Below are 25,585 nucleotides of genomic sequence, written 5' to 3' on the forward strand. Positions count from 1 at the left end.
TAAGTATTGGTACTGCAGGGTTATTTTTTGTTTGTTTGTTTCCATTTTCATGAAATATCTTTTTCCATCCCTTTACTTTCTGTCTCTGTGTGTCTTTCAATCTAAAGTGAGTCTCTTGTAGACAGCATATGTAAGGGTCTTGTTTTCTTATCCATTCAGCCAGCCTTTTGATTGGAACATTTAATCCATTTACATTTAAAGGAATTGTTGATAGATATTTATTGCCATTTTATTGTTCATATTTTGATGTTGTTTTGTTGTTGTTTTCCCTCCTCCTCCTCCTGTCATCCTATTCCTCCTTCTCCTTCTTCTTCAAGTCCCTTTAACATTTCTTTGGTGTTGTTGGTGATGAGTTCTTAGCTTTTTCTTGCCTGGGAAGCTCCTTATCTGTCCTTTGATTCTAAAGGATAGCTTTTCTGGGTAGAGTAATGTTGGTTGTAGGTCTTTGCTTTTCATCAGTTTGAATATTTCATGCCAATCCCTTCTGGCCTGCAAAGTTTCTGTTGAGAAATCAGCTGTCAGTCTTAGGGGATCTCCCTTGTAGGTAACTAACTGATTTTCCCTTACCACTTTTAGGATTCTGTCTTTATCTTTAACCTTTGGCATTTTCATTATGATGTATCTTGGTGTGGGCCTCTTTGGGTTCATCTTGTTTGGGACTCTCTGTGCTTCCTGAGCTTGTATGTCCATTTCCTTCACCAGGTTAGGGAAGTTTTCTGTCATTATTTCTTCAAATAGGTTTTCAATTCCTTGTGCTCTCTCTTCTCCTTCTGGTACCCCTATGATGTGAATGTTTGTGTGCTTCATGTTTTCCTAGAGACCTCTTAAACTATCCTCACTTTTTTTCATTCTGTTTTCTTTTTGCTGTTCTGATACGGTGCTTTTTGCTATTTTATCTTCTAAATCATGGACTCACTTCTCTGATTCATCTAATCTACTGTTGATTCTCTCTAATATATTCTGTATTTTAATTATTGTATTCTTCTGGTTCTTTTTTATGTTTTCTATCTCCACTTTTGTGTTTCCTATGTCTTTGTTGACGTTCTCGCTGAGATTATTGAGTATCCTTATAACTAGTGTTTGGAACTCTGCATCTACTAGATTGCTTGTCTCCATTTTGTTTTTCTGGAGTTTGGTTCTGATCTTTTGTTTGGGACATGTTCCTTTGTCTCCCCATTTTAGCTTCCTCCCTGTGTTTGTTTCTATTATTAGGTAGGGCTCCGATGTCTACTGGCCTTATAAAGTGGAAATCCTGTGGAGCCCAGTGGCGCAGTCTCTCTGGTCACCTGAGCTGGGTGTTCCAGATGTGTCCCATGTGTGCCTTCCTGTTGCAGCTGAGCCTTCGTTGTTGTTTGTCCATCAGTGGGAGGGGTTGACCCTTAGGCTGATTAGTTGTGAGGACTGGCTGTGACTACAGTGGAGAAGCTGTTGTGTAGGGACTAACCCTATAGAGCAGGATTTGCTATAGCAGGGCTCTGGAGCTTGCCCAGTGTTCCCTTTGGGTGTGTTGTCCTGGCGGTGCTCTGGCTGGGTCTCAAACTGGCCACTGGCCACCAGGCTTACTGGCCCTGGGGCCTCCTGGAAGGGGCCCTGACACAGTCCAAGTTCAGCAGCAGCCTGTGCCTTGCCCAGTGCCACCTGTCAGAAGCCACAAATCAATCTGCAGATGGCCACCACGTGTGCTGGGCTTGGAAGTGCCTTGAGAGGCCAAGGCATAAACCGAGACTGGCTACCACTAGTTCCGGGCTTGGGGCTGCTTAGCAAGAGTTATGTGGCATGCTGAGGCCAGGCTTGTTTGGGGTTTTGTGAACCTTTGAGAGATTTTAGGAAAGTCCACAGCATGAGTCAAGACAGGCCATTTGTATGGAAAAACCACTGGAAGCAGCTTGGGTGGTCCCACAAGTTGGATGGGGTGGGATCTCAGGAAATCATCAGGACAGGGCAATAAATATATAAATAGCAAAGGTTAAACACATCCACAGATATTCAACTATGTTCCACCTACACTCAACTTATGTAATGCTGATGGTACTCACACCACACTGGGAAATATTGCTTAAGTTAATTTGTAAATAATTGTCTTTATAGGGAAAAAACTAGGGGTAGAGGGCAGGCTAAATGTGTTGGAGACTTTTGGTTCAGGCCTTCACTGATGGTGCCTATCTGAGTAAATTTTTAACTGCCTCCTCCATTTCAAATGCCCACTGAAATGACCAAAAGATCTATGGTGGTTGAAAACCCAGAGAACCAAGAAGGGTACCATCTGCCATTGATATGCTAGAAATTTGGAGGGCTTTCTCAAAGATAGTAAGAAGGTCAGGCCAGGCATTACTGAGAGAATTTGCTGCAACCTGTGTTTCACCAAGGCCAGCCCTGTTAGGGGCTGGATGCTAGGATACTCACAATGGGGGATCAATGTCTATCCTGGAGGGACTCCAGAGAGCACACCCCCTGCAGAAGATAACGTAGAGTGAAAACTCAGGCTGCAGTGTGCTACTGCCAGCCAACACTTCCTTCAGATGATGTGCTGACAAGGACATTGGGGAAGAGAGGGGCACTGAGTGGTCAAATGTTAGTATAGACCACAGGTCCTGTTGAGGCTGCTTTCAGCCGTAGCTCCTTTCCTGTATGGTGTAGGGCAGCAAACCCTCTAATCTGGCAAAGTGTGCCTGCCTGGCAATATTAATCTCATTTTCTTCTGTGCTGGAAGCATTCTTCCTCTTCTAAGCCCGTTGTGTTGCAGCCTTCTTCTAATCGTTTTTTTTTTTTTTTTTTTTAAGTTTAAATATTATCTCAGTGAGGCCAGCCCCTATTTAGAGTAGGTCCCCTACCTTATACTCTGTTGGTATCCACTTCCTTCACAGCACTCATTACAATTTGTAATTATTTAATTTGTTAGTTTAGTTCATTTTTGTATGCTTTCTCCCCTATATTGTCAGCTCCATGAGGGCAGGGATCTTATCTGATTTGTTCACTGATGCTTCCCCAAAACCTAGAATATACATAGTAGGCAATAAATACATATTTATTTGAATGAGTAGGAGTTAGTAGAACTCAAACAGGACAAAATGGGTTATTTTTGGTATTGTCAAGATCTGTAATACATAGTGAAGATAAAACTGTAATGAAGGAACATTTATGCATAGTGTTGAAATGCATAAAACAAATAGTTTTAGAAATTCTAGTAATGGACAAAATTACAATTGTGGTGGGAGACTAATACATATCTTTTAGTCCTTGACAGAAAACATAAAGATACTGAGCATTTGAACAATGCAATTTAGTTTGATTTAACATGTATAATGAAGTTCATATTCAAATAATAAAGTTCATATCACAATAAAGTACCTTACAGGCTGAAAATACACATTCAAGTGGATGTGTATGGAACTTGGCCTCATTAAAATGTGAAAATGGATGTTATCATTGATATAAAGGAGATTTAAAATTATCAGTGAATATTCTTATGATTCAATCCAAATAATTATTTTATAAGTGAATGATTTCCTAGGAAAATTAAAATTAAATTTGACTCATGAGCACGGAGGAGTGAAAAGTTGTTAAGGAGCTACACCTCTACAAAATACAGACTCAGACTATTTATGGATGACTTTCCCCAAACGTTTAATAGATTAAATATCTCCTATGCTGTTTAAGTTGTTTCAGTATAGAAGAAAAGACAAGAAGCCTCCCACATTATTTTATGAAGCAGATATAATCCTCATGCCAAAACCTACAGCGATAGCGCGCAAAAGAAAACTGCAGACATGCTCCTCTTAGGAATGTTGACCCACAAATCCTACATAAAGCATTGGCAGTTTTGGGCTTTATTTCAGGAATGCAAGAACATTTTAATATTGTAAAATATATTAGCATTCAGCAATTTATAGGCAGAGGGAAATATGATAATGGCAGTAAATATTAAAAGCATTTCATAAAATCCCACTTCCATTCTTTTTTTATTATTTATTTTCTTATTTTTTTATTTTTATTTTTTACCCTCTTCCATTCTTGATTAAAAATGAAACAAAATAGCAACAGAAAATTTTTAGTAAACTAGGACTACATCCTTAAATTAATAAAAAAAAATATATCTATCTTAAGCCAGCAACCAAAGTTACACTTAATGATGAAACACTAGTGCGTTTCCATTAAAGTTAGGATTGACTCGAGAATGCCCATTATCATAGCTATTATTCAGCATAGATTCAGGAGTTTTAGGCATTGCATTGAGAGAAGAAAATAAATGAGCTGTTAACATTGGAAGGAAAGGAGACAAAACCATCTATATTTAGTGATAATGTGATTGTATGGATCTGGAATGAAACTGAAGAACAGTGAGAACTAACAAGAGTCAAATGAGGTAATAAGTTAGAAAATACTTGAACCAAAATCAATAGCTTTTATACATATCAGCAGTAATCAGCTACAAAAATGTAGTGATACAGATCACATTCACATAATGACAAAATATATGTGATACATGAGAATAATAAGAAAGGTACAGGACCTGTATGAATGCAACTATAAACCCTACTCAAAGAGATAAAAAGAGACTTGAATGAGTGGAGAAACAAACCTATTCTTGTGTGAGAAAATTTTGTAGTTATCAGTTCTCTCCAAATGAATCTACATTTAACTGAATTCTTGCCTAGCACACGAGACACACAATAAAACTGTGTTGAATGAATGTTAAATAAGTGACCATAAGTATGATAAAATATTACTATAATTTTTTTTAACTTGACAAAACGATTCTAAGGTTCATCTAAAAGATTCTTCAGAATTGAGAATAAAATTTTGATAATGAAGTGATTGCCAGATCAGTTATTAAAACATATAACAATATAATATAAATTATAACAGTGGTATCGGTGTATGAACAGATAGATTAGTGGAACAGCGTATAGTAAGTCAAGAAACAGAATATGGTGGTGATGTCATAAGTAGGAAAGGGTGGATTTAATAAATGGTATTAGGACGACTGGAACACAAGGTATTCCTGCTTCATAACATACTCCAAAATATATTTTAGGTGAATTAAAGTTTCAATGTAAAAAGTGACCCTATAGAAGTGTTAGAAGGAAATATTAGAGTGTAGAATGTCTTTCTAAACATGACTCGAAAGGCATTTGATTGCATAAAATGTTTTGAACTTTTCAACTTCCCAAAACACCATAAAAAATATAAAGGTAGCTGGCTAGCTTGAAAAATATTTGGAACATATGGAGCAGATTAAAGGTTACATTCTCTACTCTGCGACAAATGTATGAAAGATGTAAACTCACTGATGACTAAAGCTGCAAATTAAGATAAAAGAGGGACCAGTATTTTAGCCATCAAACTAGAAACAACAGAAAGATGTGGGTGCAAGAAAACTGGCACTTTTCCCCACTACTGGTAAAAGTGTACCTTGGGGCAGCCTCGCTGGAGGGTAGTTTGGTTAAGGTCAAGAGCCATTTCTTAAGAATTTATCCTAAGGGATTTTTTTTTGTGTAGATCTGAAAATATATAGCTCCAGTAATCATCACTGTAGTGTTCTTGACTTTTTTCTAATTGAGGTATAATTAACATATAACATTATATTAGTTTCAGGTCTACAACATAATTTGATTCGATCTTTGTAATGAAATCACCACAATACATCTAGTTAACATCCATTGCAGTGGATAGTTTTTTTTCCTTGTGCTGAGAACTTCTAAGATTTATACTTTTAGCAACTTTTAAATATGCAATATAATAATGTTAACAATAGTCACCATGTTGTATATTACATCCCCATGGCTTATTTATTTTATAACCAAAAGTTTGTGCTTTTTGACCTCTTTCACCCATTTCTTCCACCCACCTCTGGCAACCAACCAATCTGTTCTCTGTATCTATGAGTTCTATGGTGTTCTTTATAATACCAGTAAACTGTAAACCACCTAAATGTTTTCCTTTGGGGGAATGGTTTACTCAGTTATAATAGAGCCATATAATGAAATACTGTGAAGTTATTAAACATAGTGTTGGGAAATATTTAACGATATGGACAATCCATGTTATGAAAACAAAGATGGATATCCTTTCCTCTTATACACTGTTTCCCCCAAAATAAGACCTAGCAGGACAATCAGCTCTAGTGCGTCTTTTGGAGCAAAAATTAACATAAGACCCAGTATTATATTATATTATATTATATTATATTATATTATATTATATTATATTATATTATATTATATCCAGTGTTATATTATGTTATGTTATATTATATTATACTATATAAGACCCAGTCTTATATTACAGTAAAATAAGACCAGGTCTTATATTAATTTTCGCTCCAAAAGACGCATTAGAGCTGATTGTCCGGCTAGGTCTCATTTTGGGGGAAACACGGTATAAGAGGGGATCATGCAAAAGAAACTAAAAGCAGGTCGTTTGAAGTAGTGAAGAAGGAGGCTAAGGAAGGTTTTACAGTGTCTCGCAAGCCTTTGAATTTTATCAGTAAATAAAGAAATCAACATATTTGCCAAGCATTTCTGTAATGGGGTCTGATCTAGTTGGACTACATACTGTTTCCAAGTTGTCAAATGATTGGGCCTCTGAATGTGAATGTTGTTTGTCAGAAGCAAGTTCACCACTGTTAATCAGTTTACAGCATGATGGGATGTGTTGGACTATAGTTTAAGCATTTTGATACTCTGATTATTAATAGTAACTAAGATGTTATGAGATGTAAGTACAATATCTATTAGCTCTTAGACTTGCCATAATTAGTTGAAGCAACATAATTACTATTAAAAGGTCATAGAGAGTTATAAATGCTTTATATGGTGGTATTAATAGTTTCACTTTTCCTTAAGGATTCTTGAATTCTATGTCTCCAGGTGATTATAACCAGTGGAGTGATGACAATCCTGGTGACCAACCTGTGAAAAAATCTTCTACATGGAACACGATACTAAATTTCGTATTTCCAACAAGTAAGTTCTTGTTTGATTTTTTTCCTCTTGATATCCTTGTTTGGAAAATAGTAGTTAAATGTTTAGTTGGCAGTGTGGCCTACTGGCATTGGAGTAGGATAGACCTGACTCTGTCCTTCACCTTGGGGAAGGTTACCTCTCTGAACAGTGTCCTCATCTTTAACATGAAAATATTTACCACAAAGAATTGCGAGGACAAACAGACGGCATTTTTAATGTGTTTCATAACTGATTGTTATTCATTATAAAATACTTCTCCTTCTCAAATATCTAAACCTTTTACAATTTACCTTAATGGTATTGCCTGAAATTCAGTCACCGACCCAGTTTTGTGAAATCAATATCTTCCGTGGCATTAATCAGGGTTCTGTGTGGCTTTGATGTACGGAATATACCAGATGTTTTCCCATCTGTTTTAATGAAAAAAACTTCAGGTTTCAAGTCACATTGTCTTTTGTGATTCTGTATATAATGGGTTTATCAAGTACATGATGACCCCCGAGAAGGATTAACCACAAATAAACACATTTCACTTTATACAGCATGTGATACCCTTCAAGGAGAATCTTCAACTAAATTGACGTATGTGGATTACAAAGATGAAGCTTTTATTTAAAATCGTACAGATTTATTGTAACAGAATTTGATGTGCAGATAGAAGGACAACGTTATATCCAGTGTTTAATGCCAGACTCTAGCACTGAATTCTTCTGTAACCTTGCATAAATCTCTTTATGTTTCTTTATACTGGTTTCCTCAAGTACAAAACAGGCATTATAACACCTACTACCAATGAATATAGCAAAATAAACGAGCTCCTTAAATAAATTAAAAATACTGTGAGGGTGCAATTGAGTGGAGAAAGAGAAATCTGAGAAGGTGGTATGTTGTGAAGCTAAAAGAATGATTTAGTGAGTACCAAACTTCGTCATAAACAACAACAATGATTTAAGCTTTAGAGCTTATGAGGATAACAGATTCGAACTGTCCTATCGTTACCTATAGCTACGCTATACAAACACTGAAGCCACCTTTAAAAAGTCTAAATAAGATACTTACCTGCATTTCCAAAATACTCCTCCAACCTGGGCACAGTAAGTTGAGTCAAAATCAATTATATGAGAGAATGTTTTTGCCCAACAAAATCAAACTATTTCGTTTTAAGAAAAACGTCTGACCTAGGTTAATTCAAATCTTTCAAAACAGTGATTAAATATTTAGAAAATATATATGCTGTCTTTTTTGAAAAGAATAACTACAAGTTCATAAAATGTGAAATACTTCTAAGCAATTTATTTCCCTTTTGTGTAATTGAAAATGAACATTCTTCCCACTTCAGCACTAGAACAAAAGGCTGTCGTTTTGTTATCAGGCTGTTTGTAAAAGATTCATCTCTTGTAGATGAAAATGATAACCTTGAGACAGACTGGCATGGAAGCTTGAGAGGTCACATGATTCTTCTCCCTTTGAACAAAATGATATGCTTAAAGCTGATAAAAATTGTTCTGCCCTTTTTAGTCTTTAAAATTACAAGTGTCTCTTAGTAATTGGAGTCTTAAAATTCATTTCAGTATCTTGCATAAAGTCCATCACATGCAATTCAAGTATGAAATAACAGAAGCTCAAATCAGAAGGGACCTTAGAGATCATCTAGTCCAGTCTCTTACAGGTTTTAAAATCTCTTCTATGATTTCCATTCCTGGAAAGTGGTCTTTGTACAACGCCAAATAATGAGGAACTGAGAACGCAAGAAATCCATCCCATCTCTGACCAGGTCCTGTTGATTGTCACCCTTTTCTGGATGTGTGATACCCAACCTGAACGTGGTATTTCAGATACAGCCCAGCCATAGGAGGAGAGTCACTTGGGGCCTACCCCAGATTTCTTAGCATATATACCATCAAAGTAGGCTAAACCTTCACATGTCCAAAATGTTTGGGAAATGAACATCCAGGCCAACTGGTAATGAATTAAATTTGTGACCTTGTACAAGTTACTTTGATGTGTGTGTGTGTGTGTGTGTGTGTGTTTGTGTGTGTGTGTGCGTGCATGCATTTTAATGGAGGTCGTAAATCTCATTTTGAGAGTTGTGAAGATTAGAAATAATGTGTGGAAAGCAAGGTACCTGGCCCAAATAGGGGACCTAGTGAATGGTAGCTATTACTATTTTTACCTTAGCTTCAGGAATTGCCAATCTTTAAAGAAGTGGAATACAGTAAAATATACCAAGAGTTAAAAATAAGCTTATAACCATTACATTGTTCTTTGCTGACGTTGAAGTGGTTTAGCATGACCATAAAACATCAGTTATTACTTTTCTAAGTCTGTAGTTGTTGATGGTATTAGAGATCAAACCGAATCTATGCTGGTCTTAAGGCATCCTGAGGAGGTTTTCTTTTTGAATCATCATCTGATAGCTGCCTTTTTAGTTGTCATTTGTTTCTCTTATAAAGCAGGATAGGAAACAAATCAGCTATTTGAACTTGTGAGTCTTACAGATTCAAATATGGATGAATTTATTGCACTTGCATGAATCTTGGCATTTATGCCATAAATCCTTGCCTATTCATAGCTATAGTCATCACCTCAGTCCAAAAGGAAGTATCTTAAAACCTATGGTAATGCCAATATGATAAATGTTCACAGAAAGTGGGTCAATACCAGTAGTATCACTTACCTTACTTTCCAGCAGTAAACTGTGTGAATTTTACTTAAATTCATTTCCCTTGATGCGTTTATTGTTCTTCTATACCTTAGTAAAATTGAAGGAGAGGATATCTGTGGTATTATTTTAACAAGGTGTTCGTTTTAAGGGCATTTGGCCTATTCTTGTTCCTTCTGTGTTTTATTTGTACCACTACTACTCAGCTTATGATATGTAGCGCTTTTAACTACCTTACCAATGATTTGTTAACAATCTATGTTTTTCTGCTGTTCATCTATTAATACAATTGAAAGTGTGATGTTAAATAACTGTTGTAATTTTTAGTTCACTCTTATTTTGTCAGCATTCATCGCTATTTGTTATATGTTGTTCAATCTTTTCTTTAACTTTTTTTTTTGTCTCGCAGGAACTATTTAAGTAGGGAAAGTGCTTCTTAATATGCTGAACTCTCTTTCTTGGATTTTATTTCCAAAAGCATGCATTCCGAAGGACAATCAGGAGGTGAAGGCTTGTGATAATGGAGGAGATCTGAAGCCCAGTGCATGTTGGGAAGGCAATTGCTGTTATTCGTCAAGTGCCACTAACTTCAGCTGTTTTGCCCCATTTAAAGATAGTAAGTTCATCTTCTTACATTTATTATATTTCTATTTTTTAATTGAATAAACAGGCACAATGGCATCAATCTAAATTTGGCTCTCCTAGCTTAACACTTAAAGGGGCCTCCCCGCCATATATGTGTGCAGAACGTCCAGAGGTGGTCACGCCTCTATGTATGAGCAGTTTCTGCTTAGCGCTTAGTTGTGACTATGGCGGTTCAAAATTAATCTCATCTTTTCTGTTGCTTTAGTCACTGTCTGTCTTGTCCCAAAGGTTCCAGGCTCTCTGAGATGTGACTCTCAATGCTTGGGAGAAAATACCAATCAGCATGCCTTAGCTTACTTTTCTCTTCCCGTCCCATTTATCTTGTCTTCATCTCAGCGACCATAGACCTAAGTGTTTCTTGTTATGGTTTGTTTCTCTTTGTTTTACTGTTTTTGAATTAGGTTCTTCTGTTAAGATTTTTCTTTCTTTACAAAGTTTTGAGACCTAGACCATCTGTTTTTGCTCCTTTATTTGAATACTGGGGACATATTACCAGTGAGTCCCATGGTGGACATATTTGCTATGATTAAACACTAGCAAATACTGCAAAACGGATGCATGCAAAACAATGTCTTACGTTAATATTGTCACTATTCCATTTATAGCTCTTGGTCGGACATCTAGTATTAATAATGGAAACTGAAACCTGATCATGAATATAATATTAGAATTTTAACATTGTCACATGGTGTTTATAATTCAGTCATCAGTTTAGTCTTTATATTATGTGTGAAGAGACATTTGGTTCTTGTAGAGGGAAAAATTGAACTGTGACTTACAATTCCCCAATCATATTAGAATGCATTTCCAAATAAACACAAGAGTAAAATATGCTTATTCACCTGCAAATTCTTGATTTCTTGTTTAATTTAATGTTTTATAATTTGGAGGTAAACATTTAAGAAGTCATTCCTTTATCACATTAACCATTCATAGATTAATTCACTCTTTGAATGCTCTAGGATGTATAACATATGGCTGAGGAGAAAACACACTTATGCCATAGGAAGAAATAGAGAGTCTGAATCGTAATAATCTGTTAACAGAAACAGTACAATCATTTTGTTAAGGCTTCCATTGGGAGGCACGTATTTCAAATGTAGTCTTGAGTTGCGTTTCAAGAGCATTTCATAAACTCCTGCTACTTACAGAGTAGCAAGGATATTTACCTGTCCGATAAGAATACCTCCTTATTTTACATTACTAACAGATAGGTTTTGAAGTAAAGACTTTATGAAAGAGTTCAGATTTGCTTCTCTTGCTTAAGTCCTAAAACTAACAGGATATAATTAAACCAACAGAACCCGCGCAGAGGCTTCGCTTGTTTGTGTTTGGTATGATCAGCCTGATCAGCATGGGATGTGTGCCCATTTATTTCTTTGTTCTTTGTCGGAACAGGTAAGCAAACATCAACTTTTATTTTATTTATTTTTTTAATAATTTATTTTATTAAATTTATTGGGGTGACAAGTGTTAGTGAAATTACATAGATTTCAGGGGTACAATTCTGTAATACATCATCTATAAATCCCATTGTGTGTTCACCACCCAGAGTCAGTTCTCCTTCCATCACCATATATTTGATCCCCCTTATCCTCATCTCCCACCCCCCACCCCCACATCAACTTTTATTTGCTAATTGCTGAGTATATGTGGATATTTCTGTGTAGACGCATTCATTCATATGCTCCAGAAACACTGGGATTATGTTTGGGTCTCTTTCGTTTAAAAGAAGGTAGGTTTGGGGGAAACCTAGAAGTAGAATTGCCATAATATTTTTTAAAACACAGGTTATTTTGTTTTCTCCATAAATGTAAGACATCTTCTTGTGTAGTCTGTACCTTCCCTCATCAAATAAAATCCCAATGGGAAGGCAAAGTACATCAGTGAGTTGGGGGTGTGTGGAGTAGAGATGGTTATTAACTGCAAATCAGAAGAATTCCCAGAAATGTTCATTTCCATCCAGTAGATGGCCATCGACATTTGGGTCTTGAAGCCTTGATCTGTCTTCAAGCCAATTTGTATCAGATTTCCCCTTAGCATCTTATACAAAATCTCAGTGGGCTATTGGCATGATGCTTCTAGATTTTCTTTTTTCTGATAGCTCCCCACCTACTTGGACAGAGTGAGTGTGGAGGTAGAGAGCAGGGCCAAGACTAAGGTGGGGTGAGTGAGGTACTTGGAACACAAAATTTAAGGAGGTTTGTGCAGGTGCAGGGATGGCACTGAGAGTAAGTACCTCCTTAAATTTTCAGGTAAAGAGAAGATGCCTATTGAATATTAAACACCTTTGATATTTTTATTTGAGTTAATGAGAAATTGGTATTTGAGTTACCAAAATTTGTTTAGCTTTCACTAGAAGATTTAGTCTATACATGTTACCTAATTTTCCATAAAGATCATTAAATCTTTTTTTTTTTAATTTTCTGGACATTTTCCTTGAGTCTGATGAATCTGTCATGTTCATCATTGTATCTTCCATGTATAGCAAGGTGCCTCATATGCAATGGAAGCTTAGTATATTTTTGTTGAATAAATCAACGGTTGAACAAATAAAGAAAACGGGATGGAGTTGCCTAGCCTGGAAGGCAGTCCTATAATAATTTAAGCTTTCTCATCGCTTACATCACTTTCTCAGACCATTTTGAAGACACTGTTGGGTCACAGCCTTTCAGCTCTTCCAGTATGTATATGACTGTCAATTCTTTTCTCAGTTTTCACTTGGTTTCCTATACTGAGTGGGCAATGTCTCTTCCTAGGCTGCTCTCCTTTCCTTTCTTTTCCCAGGTGATTGGGAATAGGAGTGGAATTTTTGACTCCTTCCTCATCCCTCTGAAGCTTGATATTATATAAGAGATCACCCATATATGAAAATGAAATTATATTTGCTAGAAACCGATGGCTAGGCTAATGCTATGCAATTTAGAGTGTCTTGTATAATAGGCCTTGCATGATCATTTCATTATGGCCCCTCTGTTGTGTCTCTGCCAAGGATTTTATGGGGCTGCTCAGGTACACTGGGTTTTTCTCTAAAAGGAATTCCAAAGGATTATCCCCTGACAGGAATATATTTTCTTCTTTCTACATAATACGGACTGCTTAAGAGACTGGAAAAATGTAAATAGTATATATATTGACCACTATAAATTTTGGTTTACTATGAGTTTTTTTGTTTATCTGTTTATTTGTTTTACTATTTTCCGTAAGAGTGGTATGTTCCTTCAGCCATCCTGAGCTGCTTGTTACAACCCCAGAGCAAGTGTCAGTTTCATCTTGCTGCTTAGCTGAATTTCCAGGAACAATGGGTGGTTTAGGGTGATTGGGGCACAGTCAGCTTTTCCTGGTGAGCTGATTTTAGAGGCAAGGGGGATAATTGTGTTAGAAAAAAGATCTTATCCTTGATACAAAACAGGGAGCTTAAATGGAGTCCAAAGCCTGCTAACCCCTCTTTTGGAGGGCAAGATGTCTCTTTAGAACTATCACCTTAACTCACTTCCTGTTCATGTCAAAGAATAAAGAGGTAGATCAAATATTACAGTTGGTGAAATAAATGACCCCAGAAAGTGAAATAGGATGATACAACAGTAAAGTCAGTCTGTAGTGGTTTAAAAAAGAAAAGGAAGAAGTCAAATACAGTTGTTTGTCTAAACAGAAGGGCTAAAAGCCAAATGCACATCTACTGGACCATGATCTAGGCCTTTTGTTGGAAGAATTCTTGAGGTATTGGAAGGTACTCTTGAGCTCCTCCCCTTGTTGGGTCCTGCCCTATGCATTCAGTTATACATTCCTTCAGGAAAACGCTGCAGCAGCTCTCGTCTCTTGGCCTTCAACTGATATTTTAACATCCCCCAGCTCCTGCAATGTAGACAATGCCTTTTACTTACAAGTCACCTGAGGACCTAACAACCAGCGAGAGTTGTAGGGATGAAAAAATGAGAATATGAGCAGGTAGGAGAAATGAAAGTGACTCAGATGAAGAGGATAATCACTTTCCAGAGCCAAACATACATATTGCGCTCTTTGGGTGCCTACTTCATGATTTCCACAATTGATCGTATTTAGTCACTGTTTGTGCTAAGTAATGTGGAGGATACAGAAATGTCTGAGACACAGGCCCTACTTATAAGGAGCTTGCATCTGCCTTAAAATGAATCTCAAGCATGACACGTTCAATAATATAAGATGGAATATAATTAAGAACTAAAATGAGTGGTGGCAATAACTTTGAAAAGTTCCGAGGCAGGGTGAGCACAGATAAAATTTCAGGATAGTGGTGGGAGGAGAGGATAGGAGGAGGGAGGGACCCCTGGGGGCTACTTACGGGGTTGGTCACGTTCTCTTCCTCAAGCTAAACTATGGACACAGGTGTATATATTATTGCTATGTTTTGTAGCCTTAACATAAACTATGAAATTTTTGAATGTGTTTAATGTTAACTAAAGGAATATTAAAACCCATTCACTGATTGCAATTAGGTACAAAATGTGCATCCTTATGAAAGATGGTAAGAAAGCATGTACATAAGTAACAGTTACCATTAGAAGGGTGAAATTATGGGCAGTTTGTCCTTTCATGTTCTCTCATTTCCAAATGTTCTATTAAGTGCTTACTGTACAATTTTTAAAAAAGAAAGAAAAGAAAGGAACGTTAAAGACAGCTGCCATCATAGGACGAGTTAAGTGTCCAGGGGAGGGAGTACCATTGGTTGAGAGAATGATAGCCTTCACCGCTGAGGCAGAAGGGCAGGTGGACTTAACACGTAAAAGGAATGCATTTGGAAAAATTAATCAGTCCAAAATAAATGAATAAATAAAAGCTCCGAGGTGGTTGGTGAGAATTGGGATGAGTGGGGGAGGGCAGGGTGGGCTCCACGCGGGAAGTGCTATTTGAGCTGGGTTTTGAAGGGAGGACAACATTTGGGTTTGAGGGGGAGGAGCCCCGCCACAGAATTCATTACACCCAGTTAGAGTCTCCTCTGTATAAACCCCTTCACTGTTTGTCATTTCTAAGCAGAGATAACTGAACTTTGCCCCCGGGATACTCTATCACCAACTTTCTAGCTCACCACAGCCATTTGACTGGAGGTCAGGTGTGACAGGAACACAGAGAACTCAAGCCAGCCCGGACTGGTTGTACATTCTAATACAGGGAGCAGAGAGCATTAGTGCAAAGCTGTGGAAGAATTTGCTCCTGATAGCCTTATTAAACTTGCGTATAAGATGTGTTTGGAAATTCATTGCATCCTCAAGGTTAAGATGTATTTTCATTCTCGTTAGTAAGGATCACAATCCTCATTAGGTTTGGGTGTCACTGGTAGGTTTAAAACTTACGTACTTATGTAGGGACGGGGTGGCCGGTTAGCTCAGTTGGTTAGAGCATGGTACCAGTAACACCAAGGTTGCCGGTTCGATCCCCACAGGGGCCACTGTGAGCTGCGCCCTCCATAAAAAAAGGGGGGTGAATTGTATGGCGTGTGAATTATATCTCAATAAAGCTGTTACAAAATATTTGAAAAGAAAGACTTACGTAGATACAAAGGAAAGAACAGATCAGGTGGATGGGGACAAAAGAAAGCCGGGGAGGGGGGCTTTAGAGGGAGAGAGGAGAATGAGGGTGGCATAGTAATAGAGTGCCAATAACAGCCTGAGTGCCAAATTCAGTTTCTGATCTTTATTTGTTTTTAGATAAAGTTTAATCTGTATGCGTATGTTAGTTAAGCGTCTGTGCATTATATAGAGATATGATAGTTGAGTGTGTACATAGCTTTGGTAAGGTGGGAACTTCAAACATTATAATACCGTGCCTGTTAAACTCAGATTAAGTGTGTTTTCATGTTCTTCTTCTTCCCATCAGATTGAATTTGTAATTTTGAAATCAGGAAAAATTCAGAACTGTCTTAAAATGACAAAACTGTGTTTCCTTTCAATTAATGAGTCATGTGTGTGTCTTTTTTTAAAGATGGTGGAGCATCTGATACCCAGATAGCGCATTCCCCATACACTTTCCCCCATCCAATGATGCGACTTGCCAGATGGCCATTCCTGAAAATTTCTACATTTAGACAAATCCTCCTGCGTGATTCTCTGTATTGTAATGTGGTTTTCATTATGCAGATAGTCTTAATACCACTTACTTTCTTAAAATGGGAGGTAAAGAATTGGGAATAAATGTGACAAAAATTGCCTAAAAAATCATCACCCATTGAATTTTAAAAATGGGCATTTACATTTTCAAATCCCCATGTTTGTGTGTTTCATTATATAGTACACTGTAATTAGTAATGTTATTTTGAAAAAAAAACTTTATGCAGTAATTAGCCAACTGCTGCAAGGTTTGAAGTTCCGAGGATTATATACATATTAATTCAGAGAAAGGAAATAAAGCCTATAAATTTTAAAAGTATGGCTAGGCCCTAAGACCCTTCATAAAATATTATCAGATGAAAACGTGAGCAAATTGGAACCCTGCTCTAACATGAGTCACTATGGATTTGAAATTTGCAGAAAGCCAGTTCTTTTTGGACCCTGTTCAAGGTAACTTAGTTTCTTAAATAATGAGAACCTCATTATATGTGGATGATATGTCTGAGGTTTTCCCATTGCAAGGACTCTGAGGGCAGCATTTGAGAATTTTGCAATACTAGATACTATTAAAAAGAACAGTTTGTTTCCAAGTAACTAATAACCTCACTGCCAAACGTAGTGGCTTGTTCTCAGTTCCCATCCAACTTGACCTTTTTATGTCACTGTTGACTGCTCCCTTCTTGAAACTTTCCTTCCTTGGATTTCATTGTTCCCCTTATCATTCTGATCCATCACAATTCGCTTTTCTTTGTCCTCCCAACTGTGGTTGTTTTCCAAAGCCTTATTCTTACCTGTCAGAGAATATTACAAGTATGTAGCAGAAAGTACATTTTAAAAAGCTCTGTGTTGTACTTCTGCCTTGACTACCGGTTTTATGGTGAGCCTAACTTTTTTTGGTATTGGTTTTCTCATAAAATTAGAGTGGAGAATTGAGTTAGGTAATTTTGAAGGTCTTTTCTAACCATAATATTCTGTGCTTCTCTGGGTGAATGACTCTTAAATCTGAATCCCCAAATCCTCACCACTACCTGTTCCATCTCCACCTGCCCTCATGAATTAGGTGTTCTGTTAGTACTTCAAAGGCAATATGTGCAAAATTGAACTTGTCTTCTTTTTCTTTCAAATCATCTCACCTTGACACCTGTCCATTTCTGTCAGTGATTTCTTTAGTCTCACACGCTAGGAACCTTGGAGTCATCTGTGACTATTTACTTTCCTTTATCCTTAATATATCATCTATTCTCTTAGTCTCCCTCTCATTTTTTTTTTTTTTTTGATTTTCTTCGGAATGAGTCTGGGATTTGCCTCTTTTCCCATTTCATTGTCACAGCTTAGTCCAGGTCTGGTATGCTTTCAACTATTGTCCTGGGTAAGTGGTTTCAGGAGAAGAGCAAAAGGGAACCAAGAGGTATTAGTTTGCTAGGGCCGCTATAACAAAACGCCACAGGCTGGGTGGGTTAAACAATAGACATTTGTGTTCTCCCTGTTCTGGAGGCTAGAACTCCATGATCAAGGTGCCATCTGGTTTGGTTTCTGGTGAGGGCTCTCTTCCAGGCTTGTGGATAACCACGTTCTTGCTGTGTGCTCACATGGCCTTTCCTTGATGCATGCAAGAGTGGGGGGAGAGAGAAAGAACATGCTTTCTGGATTTTAGTAAAAGTAGATACATACATAAAAATAAAACCCCAAACATTAGTTTTTATAATGATACTAATTCTACCGATTGGGTCCCCACCCTTATGACCTCATTTAATCTTAATCACTTCTTTGGAGGCCCCGCACTGGGAGTTAGGGCTTCAACATATGAATTTTAGGGGTACAGTCAATTCATACCACAAGGCTAGCTAGCATCCGCGGGCAACGGCAGGATTGGGAGCCAAGGAGGGCATCAGAGATACCCAATCCAAAGAGTTTATACAAGAGAGACAGTAACTGGGATGGAGCTGCAAGTGGGGCTTGGGAGATGGCTAGGAGTTGGGTCTTGGGGAAGTTTCCTGGCACTTCCATAGGAATGTATGGCTGTACCCTTGGGAAGGAGGGAATGACTAAGGGTGCTGGCCAGCCCAGTTTGGACATATACCTGGACTCCTAGTCTACTCTCTTTCTAATCCATCACTTAAAGTCCTGCCAGATGTATCTTTCTAAAATAGCAGGGATTCCAATCTGTCTTCTGAGTTCCTTGCGTTTTCTACTATAGAAAATAGGAAGAGAAGAAATGGAGGTAAAACACAATGGCATCTTACTGCTTCAGGTCTACTCAAAGGGCTGTGGCTTTCAATGTTATCTGTATTGGACTCATCCTATAACTCCAGTAATGTGTCTTTGAACATTCTGTGTATCTTTTGCTCCAGCCAGGGAGCTCCCTTTACTTTCTCGGCATACCCTAGGCTTTAGTCTTGCCTCTGCTCTTTACTTAGCCCATGTTGCTTCCAGATCTTGGGACTGTTCTTCTTGGTCATCTTTACTTACTTAAGTTCTTTCTGACCTTCAAATTACAGCTGTCCAAACTCTCCCATGAAAGATTTTGCAACTGGTCCAGGTCCCAGTGTTTTCTCTTTTCTTGGAACCTTTTGTGGTGCTTGTATTTCTATCCACATAATCTAACATAATTATACTTTGTTCCTCGGTATTAGTTTTCTTTCTCTGGCTAAATTGGAACTCCCATGAGGATAAGAGGCATACTTCTCTGAGTCTAGAGCTGTACCAATATCATCATTATTATCCCCTGGGAACACATAAGAAATGCATGTTCTTAGGCCCCACTGCAGATCTACAGAATCAGAAATTTTGAGTTTAAAGCCCAGCAATTTCTGTTTTACAATCCCAACCGGTGATTTTCATGCATTAATACATCCAGGTTTGAGAACCACTGGTCTCTAAACTATGTGGTAGGCAGCTCAGTAAATAATGATTGGAATGATCTAATTAGTTATTTCTGTGGATTTTCTATCTTTGTGATGTTGCAAATGAGAAGTAGACTTATAAAATTTACTGTCTATAAAATTGATGTTATGTTTTTAACTATCTTAAAGAATATGTATTTATTCTGTCATCCCAATTAACTTTTATAGATAGATAGATAGATAGATAGATAGATAGATAGATAGATAGATAGAGAGATAGATTTAGTTTGTTAAGAAACATAGGAAAATCAACCCACTAGACCAGTGTCTCTCAAACTCTGGTCTGTAGATGGCTTCTATGGAAGTAACCTTGGGAATATTTAATAATACAGATGCCCAGATCATACCCAAGAGATTCTGATTTAATAAACCCGTGGTTTGGTCCTGAAATGTATGAATCTAGCATGCAGGCCATTTGGAAGTCCACTGGACTCTCCCATTCAGCCATTTATTCATTCTTTTTTTTTTTTTTATAATTTTTTTTTATTGGGGGAGGGGAACAGGACTTTATTGGGGAACAGTGTGTACTTCCAGGCCTTTTTTCCAAGTCAAGTTGTTGTCCTTTCAATCTTAGTTGTGGAGGGTGCCGTTCAGCTTCAAGTTGTTGTCCTTTAAGTCTTAGTTGCGGAGGGCGCAGCTCAGCTCCAGGTCCAGTTGCCGTTGCTAGTTGCAGGGGGCGCAGCCCACCATCCCTTGCAGGACTCGAACCGGCAACCTTGTGGTTGAGAGGATGCGCTCCAACCAACTGAGCCATTTGGGAGCTCAGTGGCAGCTCAGCTCAAGGTGCCGTGTTCAATCTTAGTTGCAGGGGGCAGAGCCCACCATCCCTTGTGGGACTCAAGGAGTTGAACTGACAACCTTGTGGTTGAGAGCCCACTGGCCCATGTGGGAATCGAACCGGCAGCCTTCGGAGTTAGGAGCATGGAGCTCTAACCGCCTGAGCCACCGGGCCGGCCCCATTTATTCATTCTTTCTGCCGACCGTTGTTGAGCTCCTCCTTTGTTCCAGGCACTTGGTAGCAGTTGCATTCTTCTCCATTTGATCATCTTCCTGGGCAGTTGCACTGTCCATATCGTGAGCCATCTAACCCCATAGCGCCAGAGTTCCCTACTGGACTCAGTTCTAAGGAGTCTCTTCCGTACTCTGCATGGGCCACCCACTTTTCACACCCATAATCCTGAACTTTGACGTTCATCAAAAATTGAACCTCTGAGTCTCTGAATTCTTAAACTTGAAAATCCTACTTTTTAACCAATGAAGAAAACCTTGTCCTTGAGGTTTTTCCTGCCTTTGCTCTTGCTACACCTGTTCTCACTGAGACCTCCATGGTCTTTAACTCTTGTTTTTCTCTGGTCTTCCATCTTTTTAATATCCCCTGATTTTTTTTTTTTTTAAATCCAGCCTGGATCCTATTGCCTGATACATTATGGAATCCATTTTTTCTGAATCCTTTGTTTCTTTGAAACTGAATCCACACCACTTCTTTGCCTCTAGATCAAGGCTCCTCGGAATTCCTAGAGATAAGAATTCCCAAACTGTATGCATCGGTGTCACTAGAAATTCCCAGTGGGCCCACTCGGTGTTTCCAGCCAGGATGTAGACCTCAGCTTATATGTCACCTCCTCCAGGAAGCTGATCCCAAACCTCCTGCCCAAACTGGGTCAGGCTTCTTCCTGTTTGTCTCCTACCAATCTGCTGACCTCTACTTGGATTATCTCAATGTGATATAATTATCAGCCTATATCTGTGTCTTCCTTTCTAAATTTTAATCTCCTTGAGGGCAGATCCGATGCCTTAGTCATCTTTATGCCGATAGTCTTTAGAATAGTGTTTTTCTCTTAATTGAGCAAATATGTCAGTGTGTGAATGAATATGGGATAAGTTCCATACAATTGCTGGCCAGAAGATACGACATTTTATATGAAAAGAAGAAAATCACCTCTAGGACACCGAACAAATCTTTTCACCTCTACTTCCCACCTTGGGCATTCTCATTAGATATTGGGCAGAATATCTAAGTTTGGGTCTCAGTAATGAATGTTAGAAGGCTGAACCTAAAACGAAGTCCTTTGCAGTGGGTTTTGAAATAATAAGGCTGTCACATTTTTCTTTGTTAATTAAGGTAAAATGTTCACTATTAAACTTAAAATAATAAAATCTGCGGATAAAGAAAACATAGTCATTTTAATTACGCGAAGTAAGATATATTGAAGTCACAGCATTAGAAAAAAGTATGTCCCCAATTTCTTATCTAAAATTCTGAAATTCAAACATTCTGCAAACTTAAAGCTTTTTTCCTAACTCATTTGACCGCCAACTCTGATCTGACTTGACCTGACATACTTTCTAGTTGCTATTTAATGCTTTGAGTGAATATTTATATATTTTGTTGTAGAAATATTGCTGTTTGATCATGAGATGCTGCCTCAGATCCCATGGGAGTATCATGGGAGTATCAAGTATATTCAGTTTATCATGTGATATTGCCTTTCTAAAATCGAAAATATTCTGCACTCTGAAACACATCTGGCCCCTAAGGGACTGAGAACTATGTAGTTGTTTTAGTTATTATTTTTTGAGACTGTAGTTAACAGTACTGCAACATTAAGAGGCTGTAGGTACATTATATAAATACAGTTTTGGCCTTCACCCAGTATTTCATTTATGCCTGGTGACATTTTTATGATTAATTGAGGAAAAAGTGTTTATTTGCTTTATCTGTCTTACCTAGTATAGCTCAGTGACAACCCGGTAATGTAGTTTGAGGGGAGAAAAGTGAGCATTACCTTCAAAGTCATCATTTCTGAGACAGGCTTATCTATCTGGGCCCCACATACTCAGAACCTGGTTGCTCTGTGTAGCTAAGTAGCCCCGTCAGGGACCAGGTATCGTATTCTGTACACTGCCTAGCACTGAGCTTAGGATAGGAGTATGCATTTGTCATTGCCTCTTCATAATATTATATCCAAATCTTTCTCTTTTGGATTTCCATCCTTACCTGTGCTTTGAGCATTCCTGTTTTTCTCCTTGGCTTGTGTTTAGGTCTTTAGAAAGTGAAAGCTGTATAAACATAAAAATCAGCTAATATTTCCTGAGCCCTAATTTGTTCCCAGGCTCTGTGGGGTAGGTAAGACTCTCACCTGAAGTTATTTCCAAGCTCCAAGGGAAACAGAGACAGGTTAGCATAGTGGGTGAGAGATTGTGCTTGAGGTTCAGGCAGGTCTGGATTTGAATCCTGGCTCCACTCCTGAGTCACCTGGTGACCTTGAGCAAGTTACTTTCTTTCTTGGTGCCTCAGTTTCCCCATCTGAAAAATGGACATGATGGAAATGGTACCTGCCTCATCAAGTCCTCATGCAGATTAAATAAGACTGTGTGTATGAAGCGCTTCTACACAGGCCTTGGCATGTAGGAAGTCTATCATATTTGTTATTACTAATTCTTATTCGCTAATGCTGTGGTGTGGTCTATGGGAAAGTCTGTACTTCAGAGTCAGACAGACCAGGGTTCAAATGCTAGCATCTCCATTCACCAGCCAGGTGTGACGTAGGGTGAGTTATCTTACCTCTGTAAGCCCCAGTCGAACCATTTGCAAAATAGGGAACATAATATCCACCTTACAGGATTGTTGTGAGGATTAAATGAGAAAAATTATAAAGTGTCTAGCCACGTTCTTGGCCTATGACAGGCTCTCAATTGCCCCCCTCCATCCACTGTCCACACAAGTGCAAGGAAGTGAGGACTGAAAACCAAATGATAACCATAATGAGTGAAAGGGCAAAATAATACATAAGCTGGGTCTTGAAGAGTGGGTGGCGTTGATGTCAGCAGAGGGAACCAGGACGGTATTCCTGTTGCGGAGAATCAAATGATGAAAATGGTTCTGTACAGAGTAATAATAATGGTTACAAAGATAAATAGGAGTGGGCCCAATGTAATGCTCTTGATCAGATTTATTACATTTCATGAGTTAAACCATCAGGTGGGAATACGGAAACAGTTATGTGAGCAAATAGCCTTTTTCTTATAACTCGCCATTTTTATTGTTCTATCACTGTTGAGAAATAAGGTTTTACTTCAAACTTTTAATATTACAGCACTTGGGCCAATGCTTTACGAAGAAAAATTGACAAAGCTTTCAAGGATTTTAAGGCGCGAAGAAACAGACAAAGGAGGGATACTGAAATGTTGGGATTGGAGATGGAAGATGAGGAGGAGTTTATTGAAAGAAAGGAGGACGAAACCAAAGGTAATTCACAATAAGATACCAAGTTGGAGTAATTGATATGTGATTCTTATTACCATCATCTTGGGTCAGTCGATGCTTGTTTTTTACCCCACAAATGTTTAGACCATGAGAATATCAGCTTCTGGAATGATATCATCATCAGGGATATTTGGAAGGGAGGAAGGTGGTCAAGAAATGCACTGAGTTGTCTGAGCACCATGTTATTTGTTATATATGGTTCAGCCCTTCAGGGGAAACAAAGAAATGGAATCTGGCCTCTCTGACTCTGAGGCTCCATGACGGACACTTCCGCTAAATAAGGGCCGTAGTCCCCCACATATGTTGACCATACCCTGTATCCATGGGGAAGGAGCCTAGCCTCAGGAGTCTGACATATCGGGGATAGAATCCTAAATTTCAGCTGTTAGTTTCAGCTCCCTGCCCCTCAAACTCACACAATGCAGTTTTAGAAGAGGTTGACGGAGGGCATCCCAGAATCATGCACCAGGACCTACCTGGGCCTTCCTTGTGCAAGATTACATACTCCCCAACCTTGGCTTGGGTCTCTTCCTCCTACAATAATTGTGAAGGGGCCAAGTAAGAATAAAATGGTTGGTAGGAAAGAGGTATACTTCAGGGAATAGGGTAGTGGACTGGGAGTCAGGAGACTCAGGTCATTAACTAGTGGCGTTTCCATGGGCAAGTAACGCAACCTTTCAACTGCTTAATGCAATCAGCTGAGATTTTTGTGTAGTTTAAACAAAATAATGTAGGTGCAAATGCTTTGAAAATTGCAATGTGTTGTTCAACTGTAAGGTGTTCATTTCTAGCCTCAGTTACAAAGAAGCGGAGGAGTGGAATAACAGGGCATTGAATTTTGTGTCAGGAGACTGACTCTAGTCCCAGTTATACCGTAATAGTGGGAGCTTTGGCAAGTCCCTTAACTTTCCTGGGTCTCAGTTCACCAAGCTGTAAAATGAGAGGTTGGGGCTAGATGAGTAAGAAAAGTGATTATCTCGGAAGAAACAAAAGAAAATACTTACATAAGGTATTATATGTGTGCGTGTGTGTATATTATTCACGTAAGGTAATAAGTATATATAATAATCATACATGTATATTATTGCACATACCTCTATATTACTTTGTATAAATGTGACGCAATGAACACATGCACATATATGCACACACACCTGCACACATATATGACATTACAACTAGATGAACAAAACTTGATTTCTTTGGGCCATTCACTGGGGCATGGAAGTTATCCCTGTTATTAAAAAATGGTCGTTGTAGTGGTATTTGCAATAGTGTATCTTGTCTGTATGCCTCACAGTAATGGAAGATGATACACTGGTAAACTGAAAACACGTACGTTAATCATAACATTAAATATAGAGAGTTTAAGAATCTTGTTGATCATTTCCTTTTATAACAAAGCGTGATGTGTGTCTACCAGTCCTTTCATGTTGTTGAGCTCTCCTTCCCTTTTTTCCCATAGCATTACTTAACAAGTGAGAAGACAGCAAACCATTCGGAGCACAGGAGACTGTCTCAGTCATCCAACCCCGATGGAGAGTTTTACGACAACAGTTAGTTCCTATTGTTGTCATGTTTTCTTTAGAATATAAAATAAAGTTGATAGTTCTGTTTTTGTGCATCAAACCAGAATCCGGATTCTTTTTATTCAAAATAGTTTCTACGGAATGTTTAAAAACCATATGAAGAGCACTGGTGGTATTTGAGGTCCTGGATAGTGATGTGATTTGTGCAACTTGGGTTATGTTATCAACACATACTTCAGTTGGCATTAAATAAGGCAGAGATTTCATGTTATTTACCTTCCAGCAAAGTGGATGAAAAAACCAGAGATCATTTTCACTGTATATGATGCTCTGTTTATTTTGAGGGAAAGAGGTAAAAATATTTTTAGCGTTCTTCATTTTATTTTATATTTTATAACAGTAGTTTTTCCACCATAAAAGTCAGACATACTTATTATAGAAAATATGGCAAATAAGGTTATATAAAAGAAAGAAAAAAATCAACCATAATCATACTAGCCAGAACTAAACATTGTTGTTATGTTTTCTTTA

At 38.1% G+C, this 25,585-nt stretch overlaps 1 protein-coding gene across 1 annotated transcript in view; it reads left to right on the forward strand.

The window, feature by feature from the left end:
* Nucleotides 1–25,073, forward strand: part of FMR1NB (FMR1 neighbor) — a 34,904-nt gene extending 9,831 nt beyond the window's left edge. The window contains exons 2-6 of the mRNA XM_088795219.1: nucleotides 6,846–6,965; nucleotides 10,106–10,243; nucleotides 11,574–11,670; nucleotides 23,356–23,507; nucleotides 24,991–25,073. Of these exons, the coding sequence (XP_088651345.1) occupies nucleotides 6,846–6,965; nucleotides 10,106–10,243; nucleotides 11,574–11,670; nucleotides 23,356–23,507; nucleotides 24,991–25,007 (524 nt within the window). The 3' untranslated portion in view covers nucleotides 25,008–25,073. The remainder of the gene's footprint in view (nucleotides 1–6,845; nucleotides 6,966–10,105; nucleotides 10,244–11,573; nucleotides 11,671–23,355; nucleotides 23,508–24,990) is intronic.
* The last annotated feature ends 512 nt before the right edge of the window (nucleotides 25,074–25,585 follow it).

The sequence above is a fragment of the Rhinolophus sinicus genome, chromosome 18 (genome assembly GCF_057876585.1).
Source record: "Rhinolophus sinicus isolate RSI-liver-muscle chromosome 18, RSI-T2T, whole genome shotgun sequence".
Lineage (NCBI taxonomy): Eukaryota > Metazoa > Chordata > Mammalia > Chiroptera > Rhinolophidae > Rhinolophus > Rhinolophus sinicus.